This window comes from Garra rufa, chromosome 18, assembly GCF_049309525.1.
Source record: "Garra rufa chromosome 18, GarRuf1.0, whole genome shotgun sequence".
NCBI lineage: Eukaryota > Metazoa > Chordata > Actinopteri > Cypriniformes > Cyprinidae > Garra > Garra rufa.
In genome coordinates this window covers 10281356-10302374 of record NC_133378.1, presented here as the reverse complement: position 1 = coordinate 10302374, position 21019 = coordinate 10281356, and the positions used below count along the sequence as shown (strand labels likewise).

The window sequence follows — 21019 nt, the reverse complement described above, 5'->3', positions numbered from 1 at the left end:
TGCACCAGTTTTGGTAGGTTACTGCATATCGGAAACACCCCGCAAGACATTTTGGAGATGCTCTGAATGCTCGGCATGCCTTCACAATTTGGCTCTTGGCAAATTCACTCAGATCTTTTAGCTTGCTCATGTTTTATGCTACCAACACTTGAAGTTCAAGAACTGACTGTTCACTAGGTACAGTGAGGGAAATGTTTTTCAATCCCCTGCTGATTTTGTACATTTGCCCACTGACAAAGAAATGATCAGTCTATAATTTTAACAGTGAGATACAGAATAACAACAACAAAAAAGAAAAAAGCATTTAAAAGGTTCTAAAATGATTTGCATTTTAATGAGTGAAATAAGTATTTGATCCCCCAACCAATCAGCAAGATTCCTGGCTCCCAAGTGTCTTTTACACAGGTAACAAGCTGATTTTAGGAGCACTCTCTTAAAGGGAGTACTCGTAATCTCAGTTTGTTAACTGTATAAAAGACACACATAAGCCACAGAAGCAGATTCCAAACTCTCCACCATGGCCAAGACCAAAGAGCTGTCCAAGGATGTCAGAGACAAGATTGTAAACCTACACAAGGCTGGAATGGGCTACAAGACCATTGCCAAGCAGCTTATTGAGAAGGTGACAACAGTTGATGCGATTATTCGCAAATGGAAGAAAAACTAAATAACTGGGTCTCCATGCAAGATCTCACCTCGTGGAGATTCAATGATCATTAGAACGGTGAGGAATCAGCCCAGAACTACACAGGACGATCTAGTCAATGATCTCAAGGCAGCTGGGACCATAGTCACCAAGAAAACAATTGGTAACACACTACGCTGTAAAGGACTGAAATCCTGTAGCAGCCGCAAGGTCTCCATGCTTAAGAAAGCACATGTACAGGCCCGTCTGAAGTTTGCTAATGAACATCTGAATGATTCAGTGGAGAACTGGATGAAAGTGTTGTGGTCAGATGAGACCAAAGTTGAGCTCTTTGGGATCAACTCAACTCGCTGTGTTTGGAGGAGGAGTAATACTGCCTATGATCCCAAGAACACCATCCCCACCGTCAAACATGGAGGTGGAAACATTATTCTTTGGTGGTGTTTTTCTGCTAAGGGGACAGAACAACTGCACCGCATCAGAGACGATGGACGGAGTCATGTACTGTCAAATCTTGGGTGAGAACCATTGAAAATGGGTCGTGGATGGGTATTCCAGCATGACAATGAGCCAAAACACACGGCCAAAGCAACAAAGGAGTGGCTCAAGAGGAAGCACATTAAAGTCCTGGAGTGGCCTAGCCAGTCTCCAGACCTTAATCCCATAGAAAATCTGTGGAGGGAGCTGAAGGTTTAAGTTGCCAAACATCAGCCTCAAAACCTTAATGACTTGGAGAGGATCTGCAAAGAGGAGTGGGACCAAATCCCTCCTGAGATGTGTGCAAACCTGGTGGCCAACTACAAAAAACGTCTGACCTCTGTGAATGCCAACAAGGGTTTTTCCGCAAAGTACTAAGCCATGTTTTGCAACGGGGTCAAAGACTCATTAAAATGCAAATCAATTTCCAATAACTTTTTGAAAATGCGTTTTTCTTTTTTCTTTTTGGTCTCTCATTGTTCAAATAAACCTACCATTAAAATGATAGACTGATCATTTCTTTCTCAGTGGGGAAATGTACAAAATCAGCAAGGGATCAAATAATTGTTTCCCTCACTGTATGCATATGTGTGCTTGAAAACATGACACAAACGTGTATTTTGACATATTACAACATGAACAAAAAGCTCAGTATAAAAACCATTAGATAGACCATAATGGAGAGTCCCTGTAAACCACATTGTGTGTAGAAGCTAAAGCAGAAGTAAAAATACAAAAGAAAAAGATGATGTGTCTTCTTTCTTTCAGTCTCTCTCAGTGTGGTTTCAGTTAAATGCCCTCATAAGTGTCTTCAACTCAATGTAACAAAATGTAATATCACGTACTAAAGAAAAAAGTGCCATGATGCCGTTATGTAATTAAATTAGCCTACTAACGAAAGTCTACAACAAAGCCAAGAGAAATCCTCGTTTGATCAATTCATCAGACACATGACTTTCCCGATGGTAATCCTTAGCACTGACTGACAAGGAAATGAAAGTGTCTCAAGCCTACCTATCAGACAAGTTTCATCCAACCTTTGCCCGGTTGTCACATAAGCGATAACCACTCCTCATGACAGCAGCGCTCGAGGATCATCATCAGGACAGACGCACACCGCACTTCACTATATAGTAAATAATAAAGACCGTATCAGAGATTCAAGGACACTAGGAAGTGAATTAACTCGTGTGAACTCCTCCAGAGACGGGCGTTTCTCTCATTTACCATACAGTATCATTTTGAATGTTGACTTTTAACGCCGTACAAGGTTTTAGGTGATATAAAGGTGAGTGGATTTAATCAATTTATATGAACACTGTGTTTAAATCGACATTTTAGCAATTAATGCGTTTCCATATACTTTCGGTTTGATATTTAAGCATAATATGTGGGGTTCTAACGTTCGAATTTGGACGTTTTGAATTTCGAATACTTTTCTGAATTAAATTTTTTTTTTTATTATTTGCAGATGTAAATAAGACATCAGTGTTGCATCTATGATATTATAATAAAACCAATGATATTATGTCACTTGTATAAGTGTTTCTTTTGGTTAGTTTTTAATATAAAGGCTTGAGGATGGTCAGACTATTCCTTTCACCTATGCGCTGTAAAACCTGATAGAGGCTTATAAGCAAAACTACTGGCCTTACTTGTTTAAATTGCAAATGAACCTGGTTTTTAGCAACGTATTCAGTATCTAACCAACTAAAACCAGTTTGCCTGGTTTACGCTCGTTGCTTTCTACTATTTGCTGAGTTGTGGTATTCAGAAATAACAACACACGATGTATCTCTGTAACCAGGTGTGCTTTCATCCAGTACAAACAGAGGGCATAATGGGAAAAGCATGGAGGCAAAGTTCATGTGGAAATCATTCATGGTTTAAAGGAAGGCCTGTTTCAAAATGCATGGTGGTTATAAAACATAATGACAAATCTCTTTCTAGTAAAAATTAAGTGATTCCTTAACTACACAATAGGCTTGTAAAAGTATTTCCTTTTTATCTTCCACAGTTTAACAAAACACCTAATAATGTGGATAGGATAAAGTGCACATCGACTGTTCATTAAAAGGGCATCGAAGTTGTAGTCTAAATCAACTTTCAAACCTTAAACTTGGAATTAGAATAGCAAACGTAGTAAACAAGAACTCGCTCAAATATTTTGGGAAGTTACACACAATGGAAAGCAAGGTGTGGCATGATGGGAAGAACAAATAGCTTATAGTAAAGCACTTACAATGAAAGTCTAAGGGGGTTAAAACTGGAAATGTGCTTACTTATGTTTTTTGATAACATGCTTTCATGAATAGTCCTCTACAAAATCTGTTATTTGAGGTGTAAAGCTGTCTGAATTGTGACCCTGGACCACAAAACCAATCGCAAGGGTCAATTTATGACTGGTTTTGTGAAATTTAGATTTACATCATTTGAATATTTGGCCGAGATACAACTATTGGAAAATCTTGAATCTGAGGGTTGCAAGTTGTCCAAATGAAGTTCTTAGCAATTCATATTACTAATCAAAAACTAAGTTTTGATATATTTACAGCAGTAAATTTACAAAATATCTTCATGGGACATGATCTTTACTTAATATCCTAATGATTTTTGACATAGAAGAAAAAACAATCATTTTAACCAATACAGTGCATTGTTGGCTACTGCTACAAATATACCCATGTGACTGGTTTTGTAGTCCAGGGTCACAATTATATGGTATATGGTAAATAACCAAAAACCACATTGATATCATTGACTTTTGCTGATATGCAATATGCATTAATAATAAGTATATTCATGCACATATTAATCAACATTTACACTCCTCTCACCACTTTTCCCTGCTTTTGTGGATGGCGACTTACTAGTTTGAGATGCTCTGTTTTGCTGCTCTAAATGACAGTGTTGAATGTGTGAGCTGAATGGTTCATAATCGGCCATTAATTATTTAAACTGGGTCATGTGAATAATTGAACAATGCAGCTACTTATTAAAGACATTCAAACATATTGGAAAAAACTGCATTTGGAGTTACAAGCAGAGCTTATTAGATGAGTTTATTGTTGGTGGTACAGTATTAAAACGCCTGTCTGTGTGTCTTAACAGAAGAAGGTGTGGGATGAGATGCCATCTGAAAAAAATCTTCCTCCTGGCAGCTGGTCTTTTCATTTTGACCAGGGTATATGTCTACATGCGGAGAGCAGAATCTGGAAACCTCCAGGTATAGGCTTGTGTTAATAGCATGCTTATTAAAAGATTGAGAATTAAAGGGATAGTTCACCCCAAAAATGAAACACACTGACACATTCTCCAAACCAGAATTTCCTTCCTGCAGAGCACGATTCTGGTAACCTGTTGTGGTAACCACTGAGCTAAAAAGATCTTTTATGTTCCACAAAATTAAAGAAAGAATGTCAGACAGGTTTCGAATCAGATTAGGTTGAGTGAATAATGACAGGGTTTTCATTTTTGAGGTGGAGTATCTTTTTAAAAATCTTAAAAATCAGACGAATTGTTGAGTGTGTTGCATGTTGTAGTCATGTCCGAAAATGTTAGGCTCAGACTGTGGCAAACCACGAGTTGACTTTGTTCCGTTCATAGGGTGTCGAGTTTCCTGTGCATTTGAGGTACTGTCTTCAAAGTCGTTTTAGATCAAAGCATCACTTATGCAACAGAAAATTAACATTAAATTATATTTGAAAATGTATGTTTGTAATAGGCTGAACATTAAAAGGCAGTTTAAGAGAATAGTGAATTGGATTTATAGTGAAGTGGAAAAATATTGCCAGTTTAGCCACAAATCAAATTCTACGATAAAACCACTCACTTTTTTTAAAAAATAAAACAGCACATTCTACAAAAACATATTTGTTCCTTTGTTTGGTTTGAAATTATAATGAATAGATAACAAGATGTATGAAGTAGTAAGACAAAAACCATATATCTTTTTTTTAAATGTTAATCCCAAAAAGGTTTAATTTATATACACAGCCATTTTGGAATAGTTGTCTGTGAAGGTCATTTACGCATTTGATGTTGTGGTTACCAGATGTCAAATGTTAAACTTCCTGTCATGTGGGTAGTTCTTTGCTCTCTCAGTAAAAGGGTACAAAAGCTGTCACATCAGTGGTACCATTTCAAAGGTACCTTTTTACCCCTAAAAGGTACATATGTGAGCCTGGACCACAAAACCAGTCATAAGGGTCAATTTTTCAAAATTGAGATTTATGCATCATCTGAAAGCTGAATAAATAAGGTTTAGCCGAGAAACAACTATTTGAAAATCTGGAATCTAAGGGTGCAATATATATATATATATATATATATATATATATATATATATATATATAAAAATAATAAATATAAAAAAAATCGCCTTTGAAATTGTCCAAATGAAGCTCTTAGCAGTGCATTTTACCAGTGTTGGGGAAAGTTTACTTTTAAAAGTAATGCATTACAATATTGAGTTACTCTCTAAAGAAGTAATTACGTTACTTAGTTACTAATGTAAAGTAATGCGTTACGTTTACTTTTGCGTTACTTTTTAAATCTGGGCAGGGCTTGCTTGTTTGTTTTTAATATAAAAAGTTCTATTTTTGGCAAATGTCAAAGACTTTTCACACCAAAAGCCTCAGGCTTAGAGAAAAGTAAATTCACGGTTGTATAGTAGAGCGCAGAAGAAAACATGTCAACTCTTCAGCAATAAAAAAAGGAAAACAAATGTTAGATTATCTTGAGTCATTTTTGGCTTATTAGCATGGGTGACTTGGATCATCGAAGGTCGGCAGCAAAGACATCATTTAATAAAGTGGGATTAAATACATAAAGGATATTTGTATTATACAACATATTTAATTATTGCAGGTTTGAGCTGAATTTCGCTATTTTTATTCAGTTTGAGGAATACTGTATCTGTTTTTTAGTGAGTGAGATTACTTTTTTTTTTGCATGATCACATTTATTGTAGAATTAAAGTAACATCTTACTCACAATTTCTCTCAAAATGGGGACAAGAGAGCTTTTAATTAATAAATTGTGGGGGGGGGGGGAGTAACTGGCGTTACTTATTTGAAAAAGTAACTTGTTTCTTGTCAATTAAAAAGTAATGTGTTACTTTAGTAGTTACTTGGAAAAAGTAATATTATTATGTAACTTGCGCTACTTGTAATGCGTTACCCCCAACACTGCATATTTGTATATCAAAAATTAAGTTTTGATATATTTATGGTAGGAAATTTACAAAATATCTTCACGGAACATGATCTTTACTTAATATCCTAATGATTTTTGGCATAAAAGAAAAATCGATAATTTTGACCCATACAATGTATTGTTCGGCTATTTCTTACCACCGCAGGGATTAACTGCTGAAACTAACCGGTCAAATGTTGAACTTCCTGTCATATTCGTAGTTCTCTGCACTCTCAGAAAAAGGGTACAAAAGCTGTCACTGCAGTGGTACGGTTTCAAAATGTTTTTGCCTGGACCACAAAACCAGTCATAAGGTAAAAAATTCGAAATTGAGATTCATGCATTATATGAAAGCTGAATAAATAGGCTTTCCATTGATGTATGGATTGTTAGGATTTGGTCGAGAAACAACTTTTTGAAAATCTGGAATCTGAGGGTGCAATAAACAATAAAAATCTTAATATTGAGAAAATCGCCTTTAAAAATGTCCAAATGAAGTTCTTAGCAGTGCATATTACTAATCAAAATTTAAGTATATGTACGGTAGGATATTTACAAAATATCTTCATGGAACATGATGTTTACTTTATATGTTAATGATTTTTGGCATGAAATCGATCATTTTGGCCCATACGATGTATTGTTGGCTATTTCTACACTGTAAAAAGTTTCAACTTAAAAACTTAAGTTTAGCAGCTGCCTTAAAATTTGAAGTTAAATCAACTATGTCATTTCAACTCAAATCAACTCACTTTTATAGTAATAAGTTAAAATAGTACATTCAGTGTACAGTACATATTACCACCTTTGGAAGGAAAACACCCCAGTGACAGACTCTGTTTAGACTCTAATTATTATTTATTTTTTGCTACAGGGGACACTGACTTGGATCTGGGATAAAGAGACTTGGATGGAAGACCTTAAGAGCCATTACCTGCATTTTAATGTTTCCATGAAAGTTCTGGCAGGAGGCTTACAGCCATCCAAGAGTGAGTTAACTATTCACATCTACATGCATGTAGATCAGTGGTGTCGAACTCAGCTCCTTTGGGGCCACAGTTTTGCAGTTTTGTTTCATTTCAATTGTCCTTTACCACACAAATCTGTAGATTTCCTGTAGATTACTTGTACATTTCAAAGAAGCCTGAAAGACTTGATTAGCTGGATCAGTTGTGTTTACTTAAGGTTAAAGCTACATTTTGCAAGGCTTTGGCCCTTTGGTCCCAGAAATGAATTTGACACCTCTGATGTGGATGTTTTTAAATTAAGTGCAGCATGATTACTTATGCACATACTTATGCACGTGGCATGAAGTTTTGCACTCAGCTTGTTTTTCATTTGTGAGACTACTTCCTGTTTGAATCCCTCAGTCTGTAAACTCTGTGAAAAACACAACCTGCAAGTCTTGTTCTGCAGTAATAGTGCAAACTGTCCTTAAAACAAAACTACCTTTCAAAAGTGCAGTAGGTCAATAAGATATTTTTTTCTAGAAAGAAGTCTTTTCTGTTCACCAAGGTGGCATTTATTCGATCAACAGTACAGTAAAATCTGTAATATTGTGAAATACCCTATTATTACAATGTTACATGTTCCTTATTTTGTCCTGTGTTGGACTTTTATGCTGTGTTGGACTGTAGTCACCTTGGAATTGTAGCAAATTAGCTCAAAAGATCATTTTGTGTAATTAATTATAATGCGGTATAATAAATATAAATGTTAGACCAACTTTAATTTAAAAAATTACATTTAAATGATGTTAATAGTAAAATGGTCTAATAACTCTAGGAGACTCATTTTTCTGGCCATAAGAACATAGTTTTTCTCATTGTATACAGCACTAACAGTACAAGTACATGTGACAAGATCAGCTCATTAAACGGTCTTTGTAATATATATTACACTCATTTTCTGGACAACAATCTGATTATTTTTTTATCACTGTAGACCTGCTGTACCACTTTGCACACTCAAGGGACATTTAATGAGTTTGTGGAGTGAGCACTTGTGCTGAGTGGATCCTCCACTGTGAGAGAAGTGAAGGAGGAGCCCATTGTAACTGCTCAAGTTTCCCCCAGGGTTGGGAGCTATGGTGGTCACAGAGCTTGTCTCGGCCACTGGACCTGTTCTGGAGCAGATGAGACTGGCATCCAGTGTAGTGGATCCACTGCTGATGTTGGTGAGGGTGGCCACAGCACTTCCAAGCCTGGTGGTCTTAACAGTGCTACCCAACATGTTGGTCTTAGTGACTGTTTTTCCACCAGGACTAGTGCTGGAGCCCAACTGGGAACCGGGCCGCTTTTTTCCACTGAAAAAAAATCCTGGGCCAGTGCCCAAATCTTGGTTCCGAACCAGCCCCGAAAGCTTGCTGGTCTTGAACAAGGGAACCTTGTAGTGGAGCTTCCACTACAGACTGCAGATTAGAGTTGTGACGTTCGCGAACGAACCGATTCTTTTGAACGGCTCATAAACATGAACGATTGGAGCCGAGTCGCGGCTGGGGGGGAGCCGTTCTTTCTGTCGTTCTTTTTTCCTATGCGTGTTTCACACAGATGCACACACCTCACCATCCCTCCCAGTGTTTTTTTCCAGGATAAACTGAGATGCCCCCAAGCTGGCTTCTTAAAACTGACTAAATATTTAAAAAGAGCCAAAAGAGCCGTTCTTTTGAACGGGTCTTTGAAAGGAATGGATCGCCAAGATCCGGATCCCCTCAAAGAGCCATAAATCCCATCACTATTGCAGATTCATCAGTGCTGTGCAGGCTGATTGTCATATGAGATCAAAGTACTGCAAGAGCAACTGGAGAGCAGACGACTGTCATACACCGATCGGTTTGCACTGCGCTGATTAGGGACGCACCGAAATGAAAATTCTTGGCCGAAACCAAAAACCGAACAAGAGGAACCCAAGGCCGAAAACAGAAAACAGAAACACGAAAGAATTATGCCAATTATTAGTACCATTGCATTTATGGATATGACTGTGTACTAATTTTACTAAAATCAAGGCATTGCAATTGCATAAATGAATATTAAAGTTTCAAAGAATAAATCAGTTATATTAATTTAAACAATTATTATCAATCAAGTATTATATTACTTAAATAACATATACATATATTTTACTGCCTTTGTTTTAATTGTTTAAATTTTTATAACACATTATCTTGTGGATCCATCAGTTCACATTTACAGCTCTACAGTACGTCTTTCTCTTCCAGCAGGAGGCGCTATCAGAATGGTAAACAAAGCAGCGCAGCAAATGACTTTGAAACGTGCAGCGCTCATATTTATTCAATGGATAGCCTTTTGAAGTTTCATCAAATTAAGAGCTTTATTTAAGTTTTTCAAAAAACAACCCTTACACGATAGTAGGGGACTAAATTAATATCAGCATATGAAGTATAATCGTCTCTCATTGTCTCTGAGAGAATGCATGTCAGATGCTGAAAACACTGTCAGTTTTTACTTTCACTTTAACATATTGTGCAGTTTTCACGTTGCTTGTGTGCTATCCATTGGCTCACCGCCACGGTTTAAAACATAAATATTTATAAAAATACAGTATATAGAAAAGACATATCTTTAAATTATTGCGACGTAAAGCCATTGTTTTTCACTCACTGAAAGCAACATCTGTCTGCGCAATGCGCCGATCTCTGCTCTCATCACTGGCTGCACGCACGACTGCAGACACACCCCCTCTTGAAATTTCGGCATTACAAGTTTTGCAAATCGCTATCAATGGGTCTTTCTCAGATATACTGAAATACGTCCACACCGCAGACGTGTTGCTTCAGACAAGCACGTGCAGGTTGCGGTTTCTGTTTGCGTCAACATACTATTTCGGCCGCGTTGTTTCGGTGATAAAAGTCTTTCGGCCTAAAACCGAAAATGCCCCTTTGGGCCATTTTCGGCCGAAAATTTTCGTTGGCCAAATATTCGGTGCATCCCTAGCGCTGATGCATATACAGAAATGGTCGGCAGAAGAGATAAACGCTCTCCATTCGCAAGAGATAACAAGCGATTGCATTCAAATGTTCGTGACATAGAGAATTCTCCTTCCGGCCAGTGGAAACGCAAGCAGTGACCCTCCAGCTCCTTCCTGTTCTCCAGCACCTATGGCCCTACCCTGGTCTCTAGCTCTATTCTTCAGATCCACCCCGAAGTGCGTTTCCCAAAATCATTGTTAGCTTACTATGGTTGATAGTTCCATTGAACTCTATTGGTAGAATTTGCGACCATCGTTGCCTTTGGCAAATGCACCCCAGGTTTTCAGCTCCACCCTGGTTCCCTGCTCTGTCCTGGGATGCATTTCCCAAAAGCATCGTAAGCCTAAGTTGATCGTAGCTTCATTGGTTTCAATAGGTCTACAATATACTTAGGCTTATGATGCTTTTGGGAAACACAGCCCTGCTCTCTAGCTCTACCCTGGCTCCCTGCTCTTCCCTGGTCTCCACCTTCACTGGACTAGAACGGAGTGCTGGGCACATGGGAAGAGATAGAGCAGAAGGCCAGGATGGAGTAGACAGAGTAGGGAGCCAGGGTGAAGCAGGGAATCGGGGTGCAGCCATTGGAGCTGGAGATCAGTGCAGAGCAGGGTACCAAGGTGGAGCTGATCTACCCTGGTCTCTAGCTTCACCCTAGTTCTCCGCTCTGCCCTGCTCTTCAGCTCCACTGACTCTGCCCTGGCTCCCTGCTTCACCCTGGTCTCCCACTCCACTGGTTCAATCCTTGTAAGGGACAAAGTGCCGGGCCCATGGGATAAGGGGCAAAGAACAGGGAAAGCAGGAGGTCAGGATGGTGTAGACAGAGTTGGGAGCCAGGGTGGAACTGGGAACTAGGGTGAAGCCAGCAGAACTGGAGACCAGAGCAGAGCAGGGAACCAGGGTGGAGCTGATCTACCCATGTCTCCAGCTGTACCCTGCCCTTCAGCTCCACTGGCTTCGCCCTGGTCTCCAGCTCCACCCCGATTCCCTGCTCCATTCTGGTCTCCTGGCTCCCTACTCTCCCTACTCTGTCCTGGCATCCTGCTCTACCTTAGTTCCCTGGCCTTCTTCCCATGGGCCCAGCACTTCGCCCCTTACCAGGATGGAGCCAGTGGAGCTGGAGACCAGGGTGGAGCAGGGAGTCAGTTGTTTTAAGTTTTTTGATTTGGTGTGGAGCATCCGAAATCCACTCCCTGGGGAAGGGGGGTTATGTTACATGTTTCCTATGTTGTCTTGTGTTGGACTTTTATATTGCAATGATGTTCCAGTTTCCTGTGTCATCTTTTGTAGTCACTTTGTTTATTAATTCCTACTTGATTATCTTTCCCAGCGTCTTGTTATCTTGTTTTTCCTTGTTGCTTGGTCAGTTGTTAAATGTAATGGTTGATGTTGTTTCCTGTTTGCTTTTGTTTCTGTTATCTTGTTTTCCATATTCCAGGCTGTTTTTTTTAATTAATTACTTTGTGTCAGTGTGTTCCTATTTTTCCATACTTTTGTGTTTTTCTTAATTGAATCAATGCATCCTATTAAAGGAACACTCCACTTTTTTGGAAATAGGCTCATTCTCCAACTCCCCCAGAGTTAATAAGTTGAGTTTTACCGTTTTGAAATCCATTCAGCCGTTCTCCTGTTCTGGCGATATCACATTTTGCATAGCTTAGCATAGATCATTGAATCCTATTAGACCAATAGCATCACGTTCAAAAACGACCAACGAGTTTCGATATTTGTCCTATTTAAATCTTGACTCTTCTGTAGTTACATCGTGTACTAAGACTGGCGGAAAATGCAAAGCTGCGATTTTCTAGGCTGATAAGATTAGGAACTACACATCCATTCTGGCGTAAATAGGACAAATATCGAAACTTGTTGGTCATTTTTGAACGCGATGCTATAGGTCTAATAAGATTCAATGATCTATGCTAAGCTATGCTAAAAGTGATATCGCCAGAACAGGAGAACGGCTGAATGGATTTTAAAACGGTAAAACTCAACTTATTAACTCGGGGGGAGTTGGAGAATGAGCCTATTTCCAAAAAAAGTGGAGTGTTCCTTTAAGCAATCTGTGTTCACATTTATAATAAGAAATGTTTATTGAGCAGCAAATCAACATATTAGAATGACTTCTGAAGGATCATGCGATCTATATCTGGTTTCATTATTTTTCAGAGTATCTGACCGTGGGCCTCTCGTCTGTGAAGAGAGAAAAGAGCTCTTATCTTCAGGAAACCCTTCAGTCAATCTTCTCTGCCTCCTCAGAGGAAGAGCTGGATCAAATGGTCGTCGTTGTCCTTCTTGCTGACTTTGATGTGAGCTGGATTAAGGAGACATTAGGGAAGATTACAGATGAATTCCACATGCGCCTGTCCAAGGGTCAACTTCTGGTTATCCACGCCAATGAAGACAACTATCCTCCCCTCACAGGCCTGAAGAGGAACTTCAACGACGCTCCTGATCGCGTGTCTTTCCGTTCAAAGCAAAATGTGGACTACTCTTATTTGCTCCATTTTAGCAGTAATCTCTCCAAATACTATATCATGTTGGAGGATGACGTGAGCTGTTCGAAGAACTTTCTCTCCAGTATGCGTGAGCACATCGGTTCAATGAGCAATTCGAAGTGGGTCACATTGGAATTCTCCAAACTGGGCTACATTGGAAAACTCTATCAATCCAGAGATCTGCCCATTCTAGCCCGATTCCTTTATAATTTCTACCAAGAGATGCCCTGCGACTTCCTGCTGTCGCATTTTCACAGATTGTTGATGCAGGATAAAGTCATTCGTTTCCGCCCATCTCTGTTTCAGCACATGGGAACCTACTCGTCATTTCAGGGGAGCTTCAATCGCCTAAAGGATGACGACTTTGTTGAAGAAGTTGCCGATAACCCTCCAGCAGAAATTAGCACAAATATTGAAGTTTATCAGACCAATACAGTCGACAAAGCTTATAGCCAAGGCTTAGAGTATTTCTGGGGTGTATCCCCTATTGGCCCAGAAAACTACATTTTAGTGGTCTTTCAAGAGCCTGTTCTCATCTCCCGTGTCCAAATACAAACAGGATTGGATGGTAAGGATGAGCTGGTCTATGCCAATGTAGAACTTGGAAAAACGCTGGTGAAAAAGGAGTCAGAGGTGGAGTGCTCCGGATTTGACAAGCTGGGTTCTCTAGAGCAAGGCCAGTTTAATGAACCAGCAGTCCAGAAACTTGTGCCGGCAACAGTGACATGTTTACGAATTCAAGTCACTGCAGCCCATCCAAATTGGATTGTTGTACGCAAGATCCAGGTCTGGACTGTTAAAGCTAAACAAACCACATGAGATATTTATGGATTGAATTCCTTATCATGACTTACAAAGGCTTGAATCATCTGTATGTGAGGGTACAAACGTGAGGGAATGTTGTCGTTACACTGCATAAAATAGTTTTATAAATATTCTTAAAACAAGATACATTTACTTAGGGATACTATATTTTCTTAAGGAAACTAAAATTATTTTTCTCTTCTCATTATAAAATATTTTGATGTTAATAATATAAATAAAATACATTTTAATAAACTTACTTTCAATTTAAAATAAACTTTAACTAAGGATTTTACTTAAAACAAGTAAAAAAACTTAAAATAGTCTTTGGTAATGTTTTGTAAGGTTTCTGAAGATGATACATATCAAATTTCATATAAACAGGGTTAGTGTAGTAAGGGTTAAAAATCAAGTTTTTGTTAATATTTTGAATTCATCTTATTTATTTTTTTTTTCAGTTTTTTTTAATTTAAGGTAAAGGTTTGGTCATTTTGTTGGGTGTTTTTGTCAATGTTATTATTATTTTATTAATCATGTCTGTATAATGTTTTAGCTTATTTCATTTTTATTTTACTACATTTATTATTGTTTTAGTTAATGATTTTAACCCTAAATTTAAAAATACTCCTAAAAAGTATGAGGTTATACATTTTTTTATAAAATCCTTTGACCAGGGAGATATCTAAATCTTAAAGACGTGGCCTGGAGGTTGTGTAGTTGAGTGGTAAAAGAGGATGCCAAGAGAATTTAAAGATCATTTTACAGTCAAAATATTTAGATTTACAAGCCTTTTAAAAATAGGGGATGGTTTATAAAGATCATTCCGCCCCCTAGGGGTGATGACTTTGAAATACAATTCCCTGGTTCCATTACTCCAAGCACCAATGAGGGGAAAAGTGCTGATACTAGTTTACATTTAACACAAACATACATGCACACTGGTGTTCCTATCATTATGGGGACATTCAATAGACATAATTGTTTATCTGCTTGTACTGTATTTTCTATCCCCTTACACTAACCCTACACCTAAACCTACCCCTCACACTAAACGTTCTGCTGTTTTAGATTTTCTAAAGAAATTCTGAATGATTTATAAACTGGTTTTCATATTTAATTAACTTACGTTTGTTCAGTATTTGGGGAAAAGGATACATTTTATACCAAAGAGTCACATTGTACTCCATATTCTGTGTTTCCGACAATCATATTAGCATCTGTGCTTTGTCTAAGTTAATTTTTTGTTTTGTTTTGTTTAGTTTCGCATTTAGTTTTATTTCCCCCCGTAATTTTGCCAAACTGTATATACCACTGTTGCCTGTGACAGGCAATTAAACAAGTTTCATGTTTCTCATGCACTCCATTATCTTTTTGTTTCTCACATAGTCAGATACTAAGCAGCAGTCTGATGGTCATTATTGCAAAATAAACCACTTAAGCTTGGTACTCCACATCGCATTATGAGTCTAATATGAGATAATGACATGCTAACCGTACTGGATTGGCTTTATGAAATGTATACTGTGTGTACACTATTGTATATATTTGAAATCACTATTGAAAATGCTTACTGTGCATGCAGAATTATTAGGCAAGTTGATATTCTGGTCATATTTTTTTTTTCCCAAGCACATTTTACCAATTAAAAACTACGTTAATCTTAATAACTACTATTGATTTAGTATTTAATCATTTATAAGTGATATATAATTGTCCATGAAGGCTGGAAGTGAAAAACGTCTTATATTCAGGTGTGCATAATTATTAGGCATGCCATAAAAAAAGCCAAAAAAGAGATTTAACTCAGACTAAAAGTTAAAAATGATTAAATGCGCATGAGAAGAATTCAATACTAATGCAGTAATAGAATTTGTACATTTAAGGCATGACCATTGGGCTGCGAAATGCTCATTGGGTCAGTATGGTCAGAAAAAACGGGTGGAGAAGAAATGATCTTAACTGCAAAAGAATTAAGCTGAAGAATTAGGTGTGAAGGCATCAGGAACCATTTAGTCTTCAGCACCACCCAACTACCTGGAGTCTCCATAAGTGCAATGTGTCAGGTTCTCAAAGAGTTTGCTTGCGGAAAAATCCCAAAAATGACCCTCACTTAATAAAAATAACACACTGAAGTGTTGTGAAATACACAGAGACAGTTTTTTTTTTTAAGTTTTATAGACAGATAAGCTGAGAGTGACTTTTGAAGGACCAGCATCACAATTTAAAAAATGATGTTCCAGAATCTTACAATAACCTTTGGGATTTCATTTTTTAGTTCATATCTGCAAGACAGAATTTTTAAGGATAGAAGACAAAAAATGAACTCCCAAAACTTACTGTCAGATCCTGGAAGATTAATTCTTCAAACAGAGGTAGAAGAGGATGTGATGCTGGTTCTTCAAAAGTCACTCTCAGCATATCTGTCTAATAATTAATGTAAATAAAATGTATTTAATGTATTCCACAACACTACAGCCTGATATTATTATCAAGTGAGGGTCGTTTTTTACGATTTTTACAAGCAAACTGTCTGGGAACCTGACACATTACACTTCTGGAGACTCCAGTTAGGTTGCAGTTCTGGAAAATGGTGGCGCTAGAGACTAAATGGTTCCTGGTGGCTTCACACCTTTCTTCACCTAAATTCTTAATTCTTTTGCAGTTAACGTGTCTTTTCTTCTTCTTCTGTTTTTTTTTTTACATTTACATTTAGTCATTTAGCAGACAAATGAGGACAATGGGAGCAATCAAAATCAACAAAAGAGCAATACTATGCAAGTGCTATGACAAGTCTCAAATTAGCTTAATGGCTTAGGGCTTCAGCAACTGAGAGTAAGGCAGTCTCAGTTGAATGTCCACTTCTCAAACCAGACTGGTTGCTGTCCAGGAGATTGTTCTGTGTGAGAAAGGTAGATACTTGGTTAAACACAGCTCATTTTGCAATGAAAGGAAGAAGGGAAACCAGTCTTTTTTTTTCTAACCATGCTGACCCAATGAGCATTTCGCTGCCCAATGGTCATGCCTTTACTTGGCAAATTCTATTTTTGCATTAGTATTGCATTCTTCTCATGGGCATTTAATGATTTTTGAGTTTTAGTCTGAGTTAAATCTTTTTGACTCATTTTATCTGTAAAAGAAAACATGCCTAATAATTATGCACACCTGTATATAAGACGTTTTTCACTTCTAGCCTTCATGGACAATTATATATAACATTGAATTATTAAATACTAAATCAGTAGTAGTTATTAAGATTGATATGGTTTGGAATTGGTAAAATGTGCTTGGAAAAAAATATGACTAGAATATCATCTTTTTCAACTAATAATTCTACACACAAGTGAAAAGGGAAAATATTGCATAATCTAAAATATTTTCTTATTCATAATGTTGATACGTTGTTTTCATACATCATATATAAATGATATATATGAACAATATTTCATGAGTACCATACATACAGTGGATATAAAAAGTCTACACACCCCTGTTAAAATGCAAGGTTTCTGTGTTGTAAAAAAATCAAACCACAATAAATCATTTCAGAACTTTTTCCACCTTTAATGAAAACTATAATCTGTACAATTTCATAAAAAACAAACTCACATTTTTTAGGTGTGGGGAACTAAAAATAAAAAAACTGAAATAATGTGGTTGCGTAAGGCCCCGATCACACCGAACGCGTCTTTTAGTTCTAAAAACGCGAGGCGCACAGCACTGCCTTTTTTGGTGACTTTTAATAAAAGAGCAGTGTGCTGCGGTTTTTTAATGTTGCTAAGCAACGACCAAAACAGCTGTCCTGTCAGTCAAATCAAAGGATTATAGCACGAGCGCTCTAAAATCTTATTTTTTTACTGTTAAGTAAACTGTCATATTAGCAGAAACCCTAAATAATACAGCTCCGGGTTACCCACGATAGACACCAAAGGTTTCTCCTCTATTTCTTGCAGTCTCCGAACTTTTTAAGCAGCGGTAAACTTTCGTCACCACAACAGAAGGCCCACCTCTCCATTCATTCGATTGGACAATGGAAAAGAACGCGAATGACGTTGGGTGTTTTTCCGCTCAGAGTTGATTTTTTTTTTCAACTTCAGGCGCTCAGAGCGCTTCTGCAAAAACGCGAGGCGCAGCAGGCGGCGAAAACGCGAGGCGCCCGGTGCGCATAAGCAGCGCGCAGAACGCTCACTGCCAACAGAAAACCATTCAAAAAAGGGGCCTCTCACTGCAAAAATGCGTTCGGTGTGATCGCGGCCTAAGTGTGCACACCTTTAAACTAACACTTTGTTGATGCACCTTTTGATTTTATTACAGCACTAAGTCTTTTTGGGTATGAGTCTATCAGCATGGCACATCTTGACTTGGCAATATTTGCCCACTCTTCTTTGCAAAAATGCTCCAAATCTGTCAGATTGTGAGGGTGTCTCCTGTGCACAGCCCTCTTCAGATCACCCCACAGATTTTCAATAGGATTCAGGTCTGGGCTCTGGCTGGGCAATTCCAAAACTTGAATTTTCTTCTGGTGAAGCCATTCCTTTGTTGATTTGGATGTGTGCTTTGGATCGTTATCGTGTTGAAAAATGAAGTTTCTCTTCATCTTCAGCTTCCTAGCAGAAGCCTGAAGGTTTTCTTCCAGTATTGACTGGTATTTAGCACTGTTCATAATTCCCTCCACCTTGACTAAGGCCCCAGCTCCAGCTGAAGAAAAGCAACCCCAAAGCATGATGCTGCCACCACCATGCTTCACTGTGGGTATGGTGTTTCTTTGGTGATGTGCAGAGTTGTTTTTGCGCCAAACATACCTTTTGAAGTTATGACCAAAAAGTTCAACCTTGGTTTCATCAGACCATAACACCTTTTCCCACATGCTCTTGGGAGATTTCAAATGTGGTTTTGCAAAATTTAACCGGGCCTGGATGTTTTTCTTTGTAAGAAAAGGCTTCCGTCTCGCCACCCTACCCCATAGCCCAGACATATGAAGAATACGGGAGATTGTTGTCACATGTACTACACAGCCAGTACTTGCCAGAAATTCCTGCAGCTCTTTTAATGTTGCTGTAGGCCTCTTGGAAGCCTCCCTGACCAGTTTTTGGTCGTCCAGTCGCCCAGTTCTTGGTAATGTCACTGTTGCGCCATATTTTTTCCACTTGATGATGACGGTCTTCACTGTGTTCCATGATATATCCAATGCCTTGGAAATTATTTTTTACCCTTCTCCTGACTGATACCTTCTAACAATGAGATCCCTCTGATGCTTTGGAAGCTCTATGCGGACCATGGCTTTTGCTGTAAGCTGCAACTAAGAAAATGCCAGAAAAAGCCTCCTAGAACAGCTGAACTTTATTCTGGGTTAATCAAAGGTGCTTTAAATGATGACAGGTGTACTGACTCCTATTTAAAATGAGTTTCAATGTGATTGCTTAATTTGAACACAGCCATATTCCCAGTTAAAAGAGGGTGTGCACACTTATGCAACCATATTATTTTAGTTTTTTATTTTTAGTTCCCCACACCTAAAATATGTGAGTTTGTTTTTTATGAAATTGTACCGGTTATAGTTTTCATTAAAGGTGGAAAAAGTTCTGAAATGATTTATCGTGGTTTGATTTTTTTTACAACACAGAAACCTTGCATTTTAACAGGGGTGTGTAGACTTTTTATATCCACTGTATAAAGCCACATCGCACAGCTACTCGTGTGATGTTGTATTTATACAACAGTTCGACGGCATGAGTGTGTGAATATATAAACAAAATAACAACAGAGTGTCCTTTAAATCCCTCTTTTGTGCAGAACTACTTCCTTCTGCCACGGATTCAAATCTCAGTTGGACAGTTTAACAGCTGAGCCCAAGCCTCCGTTAGTAATTCCAAAACATCACTTTAGAACTAGCAACGAATGAAGGAACGCTGAGTTGCTTCATTGAAAACTTATTGTATTACTGTCATAAAAGCAGAGTATTATGTGTGGCAGAGTATGATGAGAGAGAGATGGACTGAGAGAGTGTCATTACCTGCATCTGATACAGCATTCATTCTTTAGCTCAATCTCATATTAATAAAACATTAATTTAGAAAATAGATTCATTTCATTAAATAGAAAACAGTTATTTTAAATGGTAAAAATATCTCAGAATTTTTACAGTATTTTTGATCAGATAAATGCAGCCCTGTTGAGCATAACAGACTTTCTTTTAAAAAACGTCATACTGTATCATATACAGTATAGTCATATAGACAATATGTATAGTGGAATATACATAAATGTGAAATAAATCTGCACATCCTCTTTTGACCTCTGACCTCGGCTGAAATGTACTCTGCTGGCTGACCACTCTCCGCTGGCCCTAAGATATGGCTGAGGAGGAGAGGCCATAAAAAAATAAGGATGGGTCATGTATCCTTATGACCTAGTTTTTCCCGGAGCGACTAGCATGTATCAGGTTGCCCTCTAGCGTTAACTTCCATGTCTCTAGTTCAACGTGACCAGGTCGACTTGTTGGCAGGATACTGTGAATGTAACTGATTGCACAACCATATATTGTCCTCCTGGCATCCTCTGAGCGCCACAGAGAATCTTTCAGTTATAAAGGGCTCAAATAACATCCTAATTATATAAACTCTGCTAACCCCGACACTGTGATTATTGAGGCTGACAGTGCACTAAACATAGACTGATTCAGTTACAGTCACCTGGAGTCAATGCTGTGCTCAAGACAAACACACACCTGACCCCACGCTGAGGCTCTTCTCCTTCGGTCTGTCATATTTCTTTGGTCAATTGACCTGAACAATTGAGCTGAATTTGGACCAACTGTATGGCTTTGTCTTATTTAATATATAGGTTTGAAGGCTGCAGTGAGGTTGAATATGTTTATTAAAACTGATTAACAGAGAGCTGCTTATTTGTATAAGACTGAACATCATTTTAGATTTGGAACTGTTATGTAAATGGTTAAAACAGTAGTATTAGATTTTTTAGTATTTTTAGTATTTAGATTTTTAATAATCCACATATATGTGTACAGTGTTTTGCACTTTTACCTTGATATTTTGATATTCTTTGACTTCAAACCAGAAATTGAAACCCTTTATTTTCCCATAAAGAACACATTTTACCTGCTAAGATATATAGCATTTATTTGCTTGATTTTTATTTCATTTTAATTTGCAGTTTATTTGACTCTCTTTTGATTTATTTTGCTAAGAGTATTTGTTTTTTTTAACCAAATAGAAACACTTTTCAAAGAAGACATTAATAACTCTAGTAAAACAGTAAATATATGCTACAAAAAAATTAGTCACAACAGATTAACCTCTGTATTTATTTATTTATTTATTTTTATATATTTCTTAAGCTATTGCAAGATATTCGAAGAACAATGTGTACAACCTGTACCTAACCCAAAATTCT

The 21019-nt window shown here is 37.8% G+C and overlaps 1 protein-coding gene across 1 annotated transcript; it reads left to right on the top strand.

Annotated features, from left to right (window-relative positions):
- The first annotated feature begins 2232 nt into the window (after positions 1–2232).
- On the top strand, positions 2233–14624 carry LOC141291239 (alpha-1,3-mannosyl-glycoprotein 4-beta-N-acetylglucosaminyltransferase C). The gene is made up of 4 exons (XM_073823409.1): positions 2233–2411; positions 4235–4349; positions 7194–7308; positions 12477–14624. Exons 2-4 carry the CDS (start codon positions 4248–4250, stop codon positions 13622–13624), a joined length of 1365 nt encoding a protein of 454 aa, XP_073679510.1. The 5' UTR covers positions 2233–2411; positions 4235–4247; the 3' UTR covers positions 13625–14624.
- The last annotated feature ends 6395 nt before the right edge of the window (positions 14625–21019 follow it).